Below are 17,551 nucleotides of genomic sequence, written 5' to 3'. Positions count from 1 at the left end.
TACAGGAGGCCAAGCCACTTCCCACTGCCGGGTTGGGAGGCGGAGTTGACGAAGCAACGGCGCGAGTGGGTGGTCTGGGATCAAAGCTGGGACGCCTTGAGGATGGTAGGGGTCGTGGCGCGCGGAGCAGCAGGGAAGCCTGTGAGGGCGCAGAACTTCGGGGCACGAAGGTCCCGAAGCCGGGCGTGATTCCTTTGATGTTGTAGAACGCCGGGAACCTGAACGTTCTAGGGCAGGGGGGGGATCTGTGGGTGTTCGCTAAAGTGATGGTAATATAAACATTCCGGGGCAATGGGAGAAAGAACTCTTTGGAACACTGTTACCCTTGAGAGGTAGTAAGAACGATTTAATTTTTATCCCTTTTTTCAGACGGCTGACATTTTTTTAAGGCACTGCAGGAGGCCTCCAAAAACGCTATTAGCTCTGGTCTTGATTTGGCAAGATACGGCCCCTTTTCTAGCAGTAAAAAGCAAGCTCGCGTGTGTAGGGCGGCATTATTTCGTACAGAAATGTGGGCCAGATAAGGAGGGTCAAAGGGATCATTTGCTCTTTTACGGGCAGCGAATACAGTAAAGACATCAGGATTGTGCGGCGTGAGGCCATGAAGCAGCAAAAGGGTGCTTGCCTTTTAGTGTACTGGAAACATCATTTTAAAGCAGAGCAAAAACATTATAGTAAATGCTGGACTTGAGACTGTGGTTAAATTCCTTGCTGTGTCATACAGCTCACTTGGCATTCTTGGAGGAGTTACGGTCAGCCTAGCCTACCTCACATGGTTAAGATAAAAGTGGATAATACCTTGTACGCTGGAGTCTTATTTGTCTTGTCAAAATGTTGCTGTGGTTTTCTGTGTAATATATATGATGGCATTATATCACTGTAGGTCAGTTTAAGCATTTTATGGAACGGGAAGTGGCCTACTGTATTGGCAACCTCGAAATGGCAGCACCAGTCTCTCAATTGCAAGAGCGGTACTAAGCCAAAACTGCTGTAGCTTTTCCACATTAGGAAGCTTATGCGGCCCTGGGCTCCTACAGGAAATAAATAATAAAATTAATGAGGTTGGGCCTCACTCTGTGAAAATGTTAGATATGCCTGCTAGTCATCACTTAAAAAGGGAAGAGCCAGTGGAAACCAATTATTGTGAAGGAAACTTTTGTCATTCAGTGGCTTGCACGTGTGAATAGTCATTTCCAAAAAAACCATGTATTTCACATCACACAAACCACAAGTGCCAAAGACACTTGAAGAGAGACACTGCTTACAAGTGCCTGTACGCTAATGCTAGGAGCCTCCGAACCAAGATGGGAGAACTGGAGTGCTTGGTCTTAGAGGAGAGCATTGATATAGTGAGCATAACAGAGACCTGGTGGAATGGAGAAAACCAGTGGGATACGGTTATCCCTGGATATAAACTATATCGGAAGGACAGGGAAGGACGTATTGGTGGCGGAGTCGCTCTATACGTGAAAGAAGGCATTGAATCCAGCAAGCTCGAAACCCCAAAAGAGGCAGACTCGTCCACGGAATCGTTGTGGGTGGTGATACCATGCCCCAGGAGGGACTTAATACTGGGAACGATCTATCATCCCCCTGATCAAAATGCTCAGGGAGACCTTGAGATGAGATATGAAATTGAGGAAGCATCCAAACTAGGAAATGTGGTAGTAATGGGTGACTTCAACTACCCGGACATAGACTGGCCGCATATGTGTTCCAGTCATGACAAAGAAGCAAAGTTTCTAGATATTCTAAATGACTATCCCCTAGACCAGTTGGTCATGGAACCGACCAGAGGGACGGCAACCCTGGACTTAATCCTCAGTGGGGACCGGGACCTGGTGTGAGGTGTAAGTGTTGTTGAACCGATTGGGAGCAGTGACCACAGTGCTATTAAATTAAACATACATGTAACTGGCCAATTGCCAAGAAAACCCAACACGGTCACATTTGACTTCAAAAGAGGAAACTTCACAAAAATGAGGGGATTGGTAAAAAGAAAGCTGAAAAACAAAGTCCAGAGGGTCACATCACTCGAAAATGCTTGGAAGTTGTTTAAAAACACTCTATTAGAAGCTCAACTGGAGTGCATACCGCAGATCAGAAAAGGTACCGCCAGGGCCAAGAAGATGCCAGCATGGTTAACGAGCAAAGTCAAGGAAGCTCTTAGAGGCAAAAAGTCTTCCTTCAGAAAATGGAAGTCTTGTCCGAATGAAGAAAATAAAAAAGAACACAAACTCTGGCAAAAGAAATGCAAGAAGACAATAAGGGATGCTAAAAAAGAATTTGAGGAGCACATTGCTAAGAACATAAAAACCAACAACAAAAAATTCTATAAATACATTCAAAGGAGACCATCTAGGGAGGCGATTGGACCCTTGGATGATAAGGGAGTCAAAGGTGTACTAAAGAACGATAAGGAGATTGCAGAGAAGCTAAATGAATTCTTTGCATCTGACTTCACAGTGGAAGATATAGGGCAGATCCCTGAACCTGAACTAACATTTGCAGGAAGGGATTCTGAGGAACCGAGACAAATAGTGGTAACGAGAGAGGAAGTTCTAGGCTTAATGGACAATATAAAAACTGACAAATCACCGGGCCCGGATGGCATCCACCCGAGAGTTCTCAAAGAACTCAAAGGTGAAATTGCTGATCTGCTAACTAAAATATGTAACTTGTCCCTCGGGTCCTCCTCCGTGCCTGAGGACTGGAAAGTGCCAAATGTAACGCCAATCTTCAAAAAGGGATCCAGAGGGGATCCCGGAAATTACAGGCCAGTTAGCTTAACTTCTGTCCCTGGAAAACTGGTAGAAAGTATTATTAAAGCTAGATTAACTAAGCACATAGAAGAAGAAGCCTTGCTGAAGCAGAGCCATCATGGCTTCTGCAAGGGAAAGTCCTGTCTCAGTAACCTATTAGAATTCTTTGAGAGTGTCAACAAGCATATAGATAGAGGTGATCCAGTGGACATAATGTACTTAGACTTTCAAAAAGCGTTTGACAAGGTACCTCACCAAAGGCTTCTGAGGAAGCTTAGCAGTCATGGAATAAGAAGAGAGGTCCTCTTGTGGATAAGGAATTGGTTAAGAAGCAGAAAGCAGAGAGTAGGAATAAACGGACAGTTCTCCCAATGGAGGGCTGTAGAAAGTGGAGTCCCTCAAGGATCGGTATTGGGACCTGTACTTTTCAACTTGTTCATTAATGACCTAGAATTAGGAGTGAGCAGTGAAGTGGCCAAGTTTGCTGATGACACTAAATTGTTCAGGGTTGTTAAAACAAAAAGGGATTGTGAAGAGTTCCAAAAAGCTCTCTCCAAACTGAGTGAATGGGCGGAAAAATGGCAAATGCAATTCAATATAAACAAGTGTAAAATTATGCATATTGGAGCAAAAAATCTGAATTTCACATATACGCTCATGGGGTCTGAACTGGCGGTGACCGACCAGGAGAGAGACCTCGGGGTTGTAGGGGACAGCATGATGAAAATGTCGACCAGTGTGCAGCAGCTGTGAAAAAGGCAAATTCCATGCTAGTGATAATTAGGAAAGGTATTGAAAATAAAACAGCCGATATCATAATGCCGTTGTATAAATCTATGGTGCAGCCGCATTTGGAATTCTGTGTACAGTTCTGGTCGCCTCATCTCAAAAAGGATATTATAGAGTTGGAAAAGGTTCAGAAGAGGGCAACCAGCATGATCAAGGGGATGGAGCGACTCCCTTACGAGGAAAGGTTGCAGCATTTGGGGCTTTTTAGTTTAGAGAAAAGGCGGGTCAGAGGAGACATGATAGAAGTGTATAAAATTATGCATGGCATTGAGAAAGTGGATAGAGAAAAGTTCTTCTCCCTCTCTCATAATACTAGAACTCGTGGACATTCAAAGAAGCTGAATGTTGGAAGATTCAGGACAGACAAAAGGAAGTACTTCTTTACTCAGCGCATAGTTAAACTATGGAATTTGCTCCCACAAGATGCAGTAATGGCCACCAGCTTGGACAGCTTTAAAAGAAGATTAGACAAATTCATGGAGGACAGGGCTATCAATGGCTACTAGCCGTGATGGCTGTGCTCTGCCACCCTAGTCAGAGGCAGCATGCTTTTGAAAACCAGTTGGCGGAAGCCTCAGGAGGGGAGAGTGTTCTTGCACTCGGGTCCTGCTTGCAGGCTTCCCCCAGGCACCTGGTTGGCCACTGTGAGAACAGGATGCTGGACTAGATGGGCCACTGGCCTGATCCAGCAGGCTCTTCTTATGTTCTTAATTTTCAGTGGGAAGTGGTCACATTTTTAGCCATCAGTTTATGGTAAAGCAAATGATGCACTGTACTGCAATTCAGTCCTTAAATGTTTCAAAGTGTGATGCTAGGCTGTCATTGCAATCACCATTTAAGTACAATGTCAAATAGTGCAGGGAGCAGAGGACCCCACTTAAAGCCTGGACAGTGACAGGGACCACTTAAGTTTAGGCTGTAAAAGAAAGTCCCATTGAACTTACATGTGAACAAACATGGATAAGATCAAATTACTACCAACATTTTATATGACTTGCATTAAAGTTGTGAAATATAGTCATCATCCTTTCTAAACACAGCAGATATAGTAAAAAACCAGGCACGTCCATCTTTAATTTACAGGTTGTAGAATTCAACTTTTCTTGCTGCAGAATTTCATTTTGAACTCATGGAACACAAACAACCTTAGCATCAGCTGTGGAAAAAGAAAGGGCTGCCCCACTGATGGACCCACAGGCACAGGAAATAGGACACACACTACCCTATATAACACATGAATGGCAACAGGCTAACACAGCAATGGCATCTGCTGGAAAACTCTCTACTCTATTAGCTACTGCATTTTCTCACAGCAACATTAAAAATCATGTAACCATACACAGAGGAAGCTCCAAGTCTTTAAGATTTCCTCATTAAAGTGTTGGGAGCTGGGAGCAGTCAAACTCTGCACCAGACAATGTTCAACCAACATAGAGGAGTAGGGCAAATGGATGTGGGCTGTTCCTGTTGAAGTAGCACAGAGAAACTGCTACTAAACTGCTGGACATTTTTCCAAGCTGTTCTCCATAGATTTTTTATTTACTTAAGCATTTTAGAAGCCATATTAAAAGACACACGGAAAAAAGTTACTTGCAAATTACAAAACTAGCCCACGCTGAATGACATATATGTTTATAAAGTTCCTGTACAAAAATCAGTTATACAAACAATAGTAAAAGCTGATTAAATGGTTGTGTTATCAAGTCACAGTTAATTTCCCCACCCCTTCGAATATTCTATGCTCCAATTCCACCCAGTCTTTTCTTCAGCTTCCTCTCTCGCTGATGCAATTTATTTTTCTTCTTCAAGCTAACTTTTGGCTCTGGTTTCACCAGTTCTATCTCCATGGGCTTTTCCTCTGCTGGAGTTTCAAAAACTTGTTCCGTGGGATCATCAAGAATAAGTGGCTTCTCTTCTTTCTTCCTCAGTTTCTGGAGCTCTTTCATTTGTTGCTTTTCTTTGAATTTAGCTGCTGTGGCTAGTCTTATTGTCCGCCGATGCTGGAACCAAAAGAAAAAAAGATTAACACAAGTTTTGGGGCTACAACTTGAAACCAAACACATCAGGAAGCTGTCTTATGCTGAATCAGACTAGCTCAGAGCTGTGTACACCAACCACCACCAGCTCTACAGGGTTTCAGGTTAAGATCTTTCCCCTGCTTGACCTACATGTGCCATCAATCGAATCAGGGATCTTCTACATGAGAACTTAAGAAGAGCCTTGCTGAACCAGGCCAGTGGCCCATCTAGTCCAGCATCCTGTTCTCACAGTGGCCAACCATATGCGTATGGGAAGCCTGCAAGCAGAAAAGCATAAATTCTACCACTGAGCTACAGTTCCTCCCATTATCAATTCTACTATCAGATATTTTAATGTGTAAACATCAGTCATTACTGAGCATTAGCAGCTTTGCCAGTCATAACAGGTACAAAACTGTAAAATGATGCTACTGTCTGCTGTGCAAGACAAAGCGTGGATAGGACTCAAAACAGCCCCCACACCAGTGCAGCATCACGTGGATACTGCATTGCCCTGAATTGCTTGCACTAATGCAATTTCACTGTCCCATATCTTACATCAGGTGTTTTTGGGGGGTGGCAAATGGCAATGTGCAACAGTACTCACAGTAACAAAATTAAAGACTGGCTTTGTACTTCAGAGATAAAGCAAGACTGAAGCCCAAAGACATGATAGAACACAAACTATTGGGGCAACTGCTTATGCAGCAGTAGCCTTCTGCAGACAACCCAGAGTACAGGACTGTGATGGGCGAGAATTACTAACAACATTTTATTAAAAGATTGTTTTAACACCACTGTCACAGCACACTGAGGCATCAGCCAAGCTAGAGTGTAGGCTAAAAAAAGCCAAAAATCTTATTACCATATTTGGAGACTGATAATGAGGGTTTTCATACAAGGTTTGTCCTCCAAAGCTGCCCTGGAAGATCTTGATAAGGTTTAAAACAAAGCGAGGCCCAATTTCTACAAGGGCTCCATCATCTACGATCTGCAGGGTGGCAAATATTTGATATATTAATGCAAAATATGTAACATACTGGTGGGGTGTGTAGAATAGACAGTAACCAACATTTGCATGCTTCATGCCCTTTTCCTACTATACAGGTGCCCAACTGCTGAAGCACCTATAAGCTACCTTAGCATACCCAACACTGGAGCAAGATCCCCTCCGGCTCTATTTAGCAGTTTAATGGCTTTTGTGCCCAAAATTTGGGCTGGACTCCAGTAAGAAAAAGGAGCTAAAAGACAGATTTCATTTGTAGAAAGGCAGCGCCTTCTCTAACTGCCACTAAAATCACAGCTTGTGCAACCATATCAATGTTAGGGTCACCTCCTTTTATTTCAGAACATGTTTTTTTTTGTAGACCTTTAAACTTTTGCTGTTCTTAGGAACAGTCTGAGAACAACTAATAAGCACGTGTAAGACTGGAGTAAGAGTCCATCAGTAAGAAAAGGGAGGCATGCCAAGTGAAGCTACCTTATCATCAAGCCTCTGGAACAGTGAAGACTCTTTGGTCCATTTACCAGACATCATTCATGACTTAAGTGTGTGTTTCTTCATTCTACCACCTCAAGGACATGCAATCAAACTCTTAAATGATAACACTTTTGAATATAATACACCAAGTGTCTATCTTTCCCAGAATTCTGAGAATCATGTTAAATACAATCCATAAGCAAGTGATCCAAAATTAATGTGCCTGTTATCCATTTGCACAAGTTCTGCATTAGGTACCTATATAACTAAGTGTAAGATTATCTGATTCTAGGAGATTTCAGCATTTGATTTTTGGTCAATACCCTTTATCTGTTAAGCTTAGCTACGTTAGGATATAGCTATGTTCCAATGCTATGATAAACTATGGTTTATTATAGGGGCAATGCTCAGATTCACATGTTCCTTCCTCTGGTGTGGCCATGAGGAGACTGGAAAGTTTTGATCCTGTTTTCAGTGGACCACAGTTTAATGTTATGTCCAAATCCTGAACTGTGCCTAATCTTTACAATGAAACAGCTTCATAAATCAAGGATGGCTTGTTTGGTAAACCGCTGTTAAGACCAACCTAACCTCTTCATGTTTGAACAAAGCAACAAACTAGTTAGTCAAAAATGGAGTGAAAGATTCCAGCCTGCTTGCAGGCACGTGGCTTACATAGGTTCACTCCTATAACAATAAACCATAGTTGATCATTCTGAATGCAACCTGCATCACACAAGCCGTTAGTAAACCTGGCTTTTTTGTTCTATCGACACATCTGCTTTACCAAGGAAGATTTTTTAAATAAACAATTGTAAAGGCTAATCTGTGCTAGGCAAAAGCATCCAAGTCAATGTTCACATGGCATTTTTCAGTTTAGAACACTCCATATGGATCCCAGGAGGAGAAAAAATCACAATTGTTGCCATTACATCATCCCACAGGCAAAGCAACTAACCTGGTAATTTCGAAACCAAATCCTCTTGTCTGTTATGGAGAATGTGAAGACATGATCTACAAAAGGCTGGCTTTTGGGGTGATAGTGTGGAGTACTAAAGATCTGGTAGGATGAGAAATGAAAGCTTTTTAAAGCAATCAATGTGCCCCAAAGATTCAGCATAGTTCCAAGATGGGCTGTACATAACTCACACTTTTGTGCATTCATGGTCCTTTCATGGCTAAAGTAATTTGTTTACCACATGGTCAGACTGAACTTTCTGTTTTCATGAATATAGTACATCTCTGTCACATTATTTGTGGACTACAAGCTTAATGTAATCTGGTTATTCTTAGCTCCTGTCACAGAATGGCTATAGCTTTTGCTCCAGCATGCTTATTTCACATTGCGGTGGCACTGTAAGGCAAACATTAGTATCAACTGCAGCAGACATTTGAATCATGATGGTAGAAGTGGAGGCAAAACATGTACCTGGTTAGATCAACTGCGCTATGTTTAAGCTCCAAAGCATCTTTCTGTTACAATACTCAGTTAAGGACCAAGTCTTGCAAACACTGATATGACTGATTAGCATGTAGCTCAACTTGGAAGCACAAACATGAATCTTGGCAGACCTGAGGATTGAGATTCATCCAATACATGGAAAAGTATATTTCACATGATGTGCTCAGTGCTGCTGGTTTGCTAGCACCAGAACTGCATTAAAAAGGGTGAAATCTTGGAAATCCTCTAGTTCTTTTCTGTCCAAAGACCACCACTGAGGCTTTTGGGAGATGAACACTGAATAAAGTCTGTCACTAAATGGATCATAAGCCTGCAATAGGCACTGTCTTGCCACTGATCTTTGTAAGTTGCTCTAGGAACCTTCTCAGCTATAAAGATAAAGTGCTATAAATAAAGTGCCATCCTGCATCCCTTCAACTACTCTTGAAACAAAGTCTTCACTTACAACATCCACAGGCCCTTCACCCTCAGCCCTAGCACAGAAATTTATAGTGGTTCAAGAGACAGGACTGTATTTTGTCAAGTGTGTTTCTGCAATACTTAGGTTATAGCCAATTTTGTTCTACTCAGAGTAAACTCACTGAAAATAATGAACCCAAGTTAGTCATTCCCATTACTTTCAATGGATTTACTCTGAGCAGAACTAACTGGATGCAACTGATCTGAGGATCTCATAGGTTGCCAACACCACATCAAGGTACACAAGGATTATGCGGCCCCATAGCAAAAGCGCTTGTCTTGTTTCATAGCAGAAAGAGTAACCTATAAATATTGCCATATACTGACCTGAATAAGCAGCTCTTTCAGCAATGCATAATGGGGCTCCTGGTCAAAAGTCTGTCAGAAAAAGACAGTGTTTTAGAAATAAGCAAAAAGCATCCACAACAGTGAGATAATGGAAGGCAGTAAAGTAATTTGGGAGATCGATACTCGCCTGATCAAAAGACAGAAGGGGTCGGGAGCCTCTCAAACAATTCCCAGTCATCTTCAGTTCAGCCAGTGTGTGAACTGCAATGATATGAATGGGAGCTATGTCATTCCAAGATTTTATTGTACAACATTTTTTAAAAAAGGAAACATTGAAACAAAAGCAGAACAATGCAGCTGATTACAGTTTGTCATAGTAACATCTCCCAAACATTAAGCACAATTATGGCATGTGTCTTTGTAGGGTCATTCGGAAAAGTAAAAACAAGGCAATAGCAATCGAAGACACTGTCACATATTTGAACTTACTATTTTGTACTAAAAACTTAGCTGATGGTCCATGGGGAACATTTGAAAGCCTGAAATAGAAAAGAGACATTAGGAAATAAAAACCCACAATTTTCTTGCGTAGCCAGTCAGTTTAATGATTGCTTTGTATCATTTTATGCTGCTGTACACTGTCTTGAAGTTTTGCAAGAGGGCGGTATATAAATACTTTTATAAATAAAATGGTTGCGTTTCACTGAAGTTAATAGATTGTTACACACAAAATGCCTTCCTATCCACCAAGAGCAGCTTGAAATTGTTGCAAATAAGAACTTGCTTGATTAAGCGGAAACTGCCCCAGGAGCCCAAGCTAACCTCCTTCTAGCCTTCATGAGATTATTACAGCTCTTGACGATAAGTGGGAGGAGATAGTCCCAGATCAACAAAGAGGAGCCAGAATGTTCCATTCTGGAGGCTGCAGTGTGGCCATATCCCTTTTTACTGTAAAAAAAATGGGGTGCTGCCTTCAGGACCAAGCCCTTTTAAAGTCCATGCTCTGAAAAATGCCCCAAGAAAGGAAGAACTGTCCTGTGATCTGTCTCCAGAAACCCGTCACCCTCTCAAAAGCTGCCTGGAAACCTAGTTCTTATTTAATGAAGAGAACAGGGTACTGAATGCTGTTCATGCGACCACTTCCCATTTTCTTCCTATGGGAGAAGTGTTCCACAGGGGAAGGGAACAGCCTCATGCTCTGATTTCTGAGCCCCGCTGTGTTGTAAGCAGAGCTGTGTACTGAAAGAGATCTTTCTCTCAAAAGGTGCAGGGTAAGCCCCACATGCTGCCTTCTGACAGCTGATTTTACCGCTGCCTCACTTGTGGCCTTTTTGCTCAGAAGTCTAAAGCTGGAAAGGAAAGGCAGAGCCTGCTGCTTTCAGAATGCTCCCCCTATTCTACTGAAGCTTCCAATATGGGAGCTTTCTTCCTTACGCTGAAGGGGTCAGGAAACACTGCCACAACCTACTACCTATTAAAACAAAGACACATGAAGGCTTCTTGTAAACATCTGCTACTCTCAGCAAGATGATGCGCAAAATACGTATGTACTAAAAGAGAACATATAGATGAACTTTTCCCTGGAAGCCAGAAAGAGAAAGGGACGGCAGGGGCTGGGTATGGTCTGCAAGTTTGCTACTGCTGGCGCAAGCAGACTATGATATTTGTTATTCTTTTCCTAATACCTCGCCACATATTTTTCTGGTTGTTTTCAGAACCTAAGATTATCTCCACTCAAGAATGGTGACCTGGAATAATTAGAAACTGAAATGACTAGGATATCCCCCATCCCACTTTGCACATATCCACAACTGTCAGAACTTAGAACACACGATGAAACATTTAAGTGTTTTCTCACCATACATAAAGATCCTGCTTCTTCTTTGCTTCAAAAAATATGCACTTATTGCAGTTTTTCATTTCACAGACCTGCACACATGAAGCATAAACAAAATAGTCACTGAACCAGAAAAACTGTGCTTTTTCAGGGCAAATCAAATTTCAGGCATTATAGTAATCTGGAAACAAACATGCAAGTGGGGACAAGTGTGCTGGCTCCACCTCTGCCACTGCCCTCTGCAAGTTATATGCCCTCTGCTAATTGTAGCACGAAGCCTGCTTCAAGTTGTGTAGGCTCCCAGCATGATGCAGAACCCTGGAAAATAAGGGTTTTACATCGCACAAGGAGCCTACAGGAGTACAGAATACCTGCTGTAGAGTCACCCTACAACTCATGGCAGGTGATAGGGTAAACCAACATGATCACCCCCACTCTCCTTGCTCCCATGTTCTGGCCCCATATTACTATAATACCTAAATAGGGCTGTTGCCTCCACAGTGCAATGGGAGTCAATCAAAGGAGATGCAGTTCACACATGCTGTTCTAGACGTAACATTATTTCTTGCTACATTTTGACAAGTGCTGCAAAAAGGGGAGGAAGCCAGGAAAATGGGGGGGGGGAGAGAAGGAAGCAAAGGGGTAGAAGAAAAAGTTTAATACCCAATGCATTTCCAACCTTAGTCTTTAATCGGGGAGTTTCAAATACAGAAGCTAATTATTTCCTTTTACTGTAGAAGGAAGCAACTCCTGTAGGTTGCAGTTCAAAGTTTTGGGTTAGGACTAGCGCAGTGATCAGGATAAGTATCCCGGTCCCAATCTATATAGGGCTTTGTACACCAAAACTAGAACTTTGAACTTGGCCCGGTTGCAAATGGGCAGCCAGTGCAGTTCTTTCGGCAGCAGGGTGACATGTTGGCGATACCCTGCCCCAGTGAGCAGTCTCGCTGCCGCATTTTGCACCAGCTGCAGCTTCCGGACCAACCTCAAGGGCAGTCCCACATACAGCGCATTACAGTGATCCAGCCTGGAGGGTAACAGTGCATAGACAACAGTGGTCAGGCTATCCCGGTCCAGAAAGAGCCATAGCTGGTAAAAGGCACTCCTAGCCACTGAGGTCACCTGGGCCTCTAGCAACACTGATGGATGTAGGAGTACCCCCAGACTACTGACCTGCTCTTTCAGAGGAAGTACGACCCCATCCAAAGCAGGCAACTGACCAATTATCTGAACTTGGGAACCACCAACCCACAGCACCTCCATCTTGCTAGGATTCAGACTCGGTTTATTGGCCCTCATCCAGCCCACCACCAAGTCCAGGCAGGGTCCAGGGCTTGCATGGACTCTCCCAATTCAAATGTTACAGAGAAATAGAGCTGGGTATCATCAGCGTACTGCTGACACCTCACCCCAAATCTCCTGATGACCGCTCCCAAGGGCTTCATATAGATATGAAATAGCATGGGGGACAAGATGGTACCCTGCGGCACCGCACAGCACAACTGCCAGGGGGCCGAAAGACAATCATCCAATGCTATTCTCTGAAAACGACCTTGGAGATAGGATTGGAACCACTCTAAAACAGTGCCTCCACAATCACAATGATGTTGTGATTAGCAAGCTAGCTAAATGTGGGCTGGATGGAACAACTATCAGGTGGATCCACAGTTGGCTCCAGAATCCTACTCAAAGAATGCTTGTCAATGGTTCCTTCTCAAACTTGGCAGAATTAACAAGTGGGGTACCCCAGGGCTCGGTCCTGGGCCCAGTGCTCTTCAACATTTTTATTAACGACTTGCATGAGGTACAGAGCATGCTTATCAAATTTGCAGATGATACAAAATTGGGGGGCATGTCTAATACTGTGGAAGACAGAAAGAAAATTCAAAGGGACCTTGATAGGCTGGAGCATTGGGCTGAAAACAACAGAATGAAATTCAACAGGGATAAATGCAAAGTTCTACACTTAGGAAAAAGAAACCAAATGCACAGTTATAAGATGGGGGATACTTGGCTCAGCAATACAACATGTGAAAAGGATCTTGGAATTGTTGATCACAAGCTGAATATGAGCCAACAGTGCGATGTGGCTGCAAAAAAGGCAAATGCTATATTAGGCTGCATTAACAGAAGTATAGTTTCCAAATCGTGTGAAGTATTAGTTCCCCTCTATTCAGCACTCGTTAGGCCTCATCTTAAGTACTGCATCCAGTTCTGGTCTCTGCACTTCAAGAAGGATGCAAACTGGAACAGGTTCAGAGGAGGGCAACAAGGATGATCAGGGGACTGGAAACAAAGCTCTACGAGGAGAGACTGAAAGAACTGGGCATGTTTAGCCTGCAGAAGAAAAGACTGAGGGGAGATATGATAGCATTCTTCAAGTACATGAAAGGTTGTCAAACAAAGGAGGGCTGGGATCTCTTCTCAATCATCCCAGAGTGCAGGACACGGAATAATGGGCTCAAGTTGCACGAAGCCAGATTTCAACTGAACATCAGGAAAAACTTCCTAACTGTTAGAGCCATACAACAATGGAACCAATTACCTAGAGAGGTAGTGGGCTCTCTGACACTGGATGCATTCAAGAGGCAGCTAGACAGCCATCTGTCGGGAATGCTTTGATTTGGATTCTTGCATTGAGCAGGGGGTTGGACTTGATGGCCTTATAGGCCCCTTCCAACTCTACTATTCTATGATCCATGAGAAAAGAGGGAGGGAGGAACAAGAAGTAAATAGGACTAAGAAGAGCTGATTCAAATTCCCTAAGCCAGGCCACACAATGGGTCATCTCAAGCAAAACAGAGGATTGCTATAACTTACCTCGTTAACTATGAATAGTTTGTCCTTTCTGTCCATTTTGGTGTCTGGGAAACAAATGAAAACATATAATGTATTGTTTAATGATTGTACCAACATAGTGGTATGTAATTTAACATTTATTAGAACTGCTACTGATATAACGGTTGAAAGTTAGTTGGTCTGATCCAGCCATATTCTGCTTATGTTTCCCTAGCTAGGATTCTGGATGTAAACAAGCACTTAGCACATGGTTCCCTCTTCCTAATCCAGATGCCAAGGTTATATGCACAGAGCACTAATTTTGCTTTACAGCAGATGGCCAACACAATTCTGCTTTCTGAAGAGAACTTGATGCACACACTCCCAGCAGCTAGACTGGGAAGAACTGCACACCTGTTCAGGGTGAACAGAACCTCTATCAATATACTGTTTATCACATCTTCCACTGCAAGAGAAAAAATGTAGTTAAGATAGGATAAACTGGTTAATAACCAGTTGCGCAAATGGGAGAGAGTAATGTCTAATTAAAGCATAACTATTCATTCAATTTAGTTTTATATTCCAACATTTTTAATAAGGTAATCATTGCCAGTATTTAGATTTGCATAGGTCTATGCGAGTGAAAACAGCAAACCAGTTAAAACAAGAAACAAAATACAAATAAAATAAAAATTACCTGCTTTAGAATGGGGCATCAACATTCTTAAGTCTTTCATTAGATGTCTTGTCCTAAAATTGATCCCTCTGGATGAGAAAATGAGCACTCTTTCTTTGTTTTTCCATTTGCCCTAGAAGACAGAAGGATTTATGTGAAGGGGGTAAACAACAACAACCAGACTACCACACCCATTACCTCCCTAGATAGCCGTGGATACATTTCAGCTTCAGATATTCAGCTATAAAATGGGAGGTGACACAAATATTTTAACAGCTATCTTAACTCTGAAAACGTAGGCACATTTCCAAGGAAATAACTAATCTGTTACAAACACGCACAAAAATTACAAGGTACCCTTCAACAGAGACTTCAACTGATCACCGTGACAGACCTCCCAAAGTTCCTACAGAGAAAAACACTTGCTCAGAAGCAATTTTCAATACCAACGCTGAGCTTAAAACACATGAAAGTGTAAGAGGGTCAATGAGGCCATCCAACATTTTCTAACTCTCAGTGCCAAACATTAGCAGCCCACCTGCCCAATCTCACAGTCTCACAAATTAACAGTGAGGATCCCCTTGTCAGAAGACACAACTTCCAAGAAGATGGAGCTCCTGGCACTTAAAAAAAAAAACCAATGGCTCTTTCTTTACATAAACAAATGCACCACAAGAACTGTACGCCATAGGCAGCCAACATAGGACCCATGGGCATCCAAGTACCTGCAGAGGCCTTCCCTGACACCCTCAGGGTCACATCTACCCCTACCAGGGTTGAAAGAAGCCTTCTTTAGCTATCAAAATGGTTTTCCCCCCAAGCCTAATTACAGTGGTAGGACAGTTGGGGGATTTTAGCTGGGTAAGAGAGGTACAGTATTTGTGGGGCTATTTTACTGCTTTGTAAATGAACCCACAGACCAAAAAAAGGTTGGCAACCCCAGGTGGAGCCAAAAACATGTCTCAGTCTCTCTCAAGCAAAAATGCAGTCACAAATTAAGTAAGACAAGTTGAATATGCTCACTGGTTCAATCAAATGATGGTTAAGTCATACATTTCTCACACTGCAATCTATACCTACTTACGTAGGAGTAAGCCCCACTAAACTCAACAGGACTCACTTCTCAGTAGACATGTACAGGACTGCACAGGCAGACTATCAAACGGTGGCCAGCACAGCTGTTCAACCAAATTACTAATTAAAGCTGCAATCCCAGGAGGCATTTTAAAATGTATCTTAATAATTGTTTTTATCGTGTATTTTAAACAGAATCTTATTATCGTTATATTTTGATGTTGCTTGGTTGTTGTTGTTTGTTGTTTTGACTTTTGATTCTGTTATATTTACTGTATTTATATATTTTGCTTGTTTTATCTTTTATGTACACCGCCCAGAGAGCCTTTTTGGCTTAGGGCGGTATATAAATTAAATAAAATAAATAAATAAATAAATTCCATGGAATTCAGGAGGGCTCACATGCTTAGGACTGGGCTGCAAACCCTGTTATCGAAGCCCGTACTCCGAGAAATACTCCGCAAGTGTTCAGAGACACTTTGTTCAGCGTCTGCCACAAGGAGTACAACCATCACCAGAATCTGAGGGAACGGCCGAGAAGCAGCAACCCACCCAAGCACTTTCCCAGCGCGCCCACCTGAGAGACTGGGGGTGGTACGAAGTACTCATGCTGTCCCGAACCGACCACGGAGGACGCGGCTTTCTTCTTCTCCTCTTCTCCCTCACCCGTTCGCTCTGGAGCCTTCTTAGCACGTTTTCTCTTCGGCCCCGTAGGCGCTCTTTTACCGGCTCCACGCTGTCTCTTAGCCGCCATGTTGCGCACTCCAAGCACCGCCCCTCTTCCCAAACGGAAATCGCTTCCCCAGCCTCTCTAGGATTTTCAGAGCAGCAGAAGTAGAACAATAATTTTTTCTTAGTTTTACACTCCCGGGTTAGGTATACACTTCCAGGTTGAGTTTAGGTACCTTTATCCACCCCACTCCAATAATAAATGTGTTACACCTTAAGGGAGCCGCAAAACTTTCCTTGGCTTTAATTCGCCATTAAACTCCAGAAGAAGAAGAAGAGCCACAAAACTCTTCCTTATTTTGCTGTAACAGATTAAGGCTGCAATCCCATACACACTTACATGGGAGTAAATCCCATTGAACCCAATGGAGCTTACTTCTCAGAAATGTATTGTCTACTCCACAATGGTTGTAAACCACACTGAATTCTGTGGTGATTTACTTCTGAGTAGATCCGGTTAGGATTACAGTGTAACATTTGTATCTTTGGAATGTTTTGATGGCCTCCCCCGCGCAAATGAGGGTTGCCCATAAGAAATAACGGAGTAATCCAGGATTTTAGGGGAAGTGTGGCTGGGCAGCTGAGTGAGTACCGCTATGAAAGAAAGAAAAAAGCATCCGTAAACAGAGTTTATACTTCTAATTCAAGTCTTCTGTGTGAAAAATCTGTAGTTGTGGGGTTTTTTGTTTGTTTGAGGTTACAATCCTATGCATCCTTACCTGGGAGAAAGCCCCATTCAACATAGTGGGATTTACTCCTCAATAAACATGCAATGCGCAAGGCGTCTCAATGCAAATCAATAGGGCACATACAATTGGACTCTGAATTGGGCTAGGAGAGTGTTTGAAGGACCGATCTGATCTTTGCTGCAACCTAAGAGGTCTTTTCTGAGAGGAGAGGTGCCTGGGAATACAAACTCGTCTCAACTCCATCCCTTAATAATATGCAATATTGCGGTACTGTCTAAAGCACTTTCAGCCACAGCCCCTCTTCTCCCAAACTGCAGCATGGGAACATTTATTGGCACTGGCAAATGAATTTTAAACATGTTTATTATTGTGTTTTTAAACAAGAAAAAAGATTTGAGTTAGAAAGAACACAAACTGTTTTTTTTGTGCTGTTGCCTTTTGTTCTGGCTCTGCACGCTTGTTGCCCCTTCACAGCTACCCTAGAATTCTGGATTTCTCCATTATTTTTTA

General features: G+C 42.7%; 1 protein-coding gene across 1 annotated transcript; it reads right to left on the bottom strand.

Moving 5' to 3' along the window:
- Positions 1-4,595: 4,595 nt before the first annotated feature.
- Positions 4,596-17,134, bottom strand: BRIX1 (biogenesis of ribosomes BRX1). The gene is made up of 11 exons (XM_061616084.1): positions 17,072-17,134; positions 16,201-16,434; positions 14,571-14,682; positions 13,916-13,959; positions 11,117-11,187; positions 9,748-9,797; positions 9,446-9,519; positions 9,298-9,348; positions 8,008-8,109; positions 6,435-6,560; positions 4,596-5,551 (listed from the first exon to the last, which is right to left on the bottom strand). The coding sequence occupies exons 1-11, from the start codon at positions 17,093-17,095 to the stop codon at positions 5,288-5,290; spliced, it is 1,152 nt and encodes a 383-aa protein (XP_061472068.1). The 5' UTR covers positions 17,096-17,134; the 3' UTR covers positions 4,596-5,287.
- Between the last annotated feature and the right edge of the window lie 417 nt (positions 17,135-17,551).

The sequence above is a fragment of the Rhineura floridana genome, chromosome 1, assembly GCF_030035675.1.
Source record: "Rhineura floridana isolate rRhiFlo1 chromosome 1, rRhiFlo1.hap2, whole genome shotgun sequence".
Taxonomy (NCBI): domain Eukaryota; kingdom Metazoa; phylum Chordata; class Lepidosauria; order Squamata; family Rhineuridae; genus Rhineura; species Rhineura floridana.
Note: the sequence above shows the minus strand (reverse complement) of the source record. Positions and strands in the feature narration are given on the sequence as shown.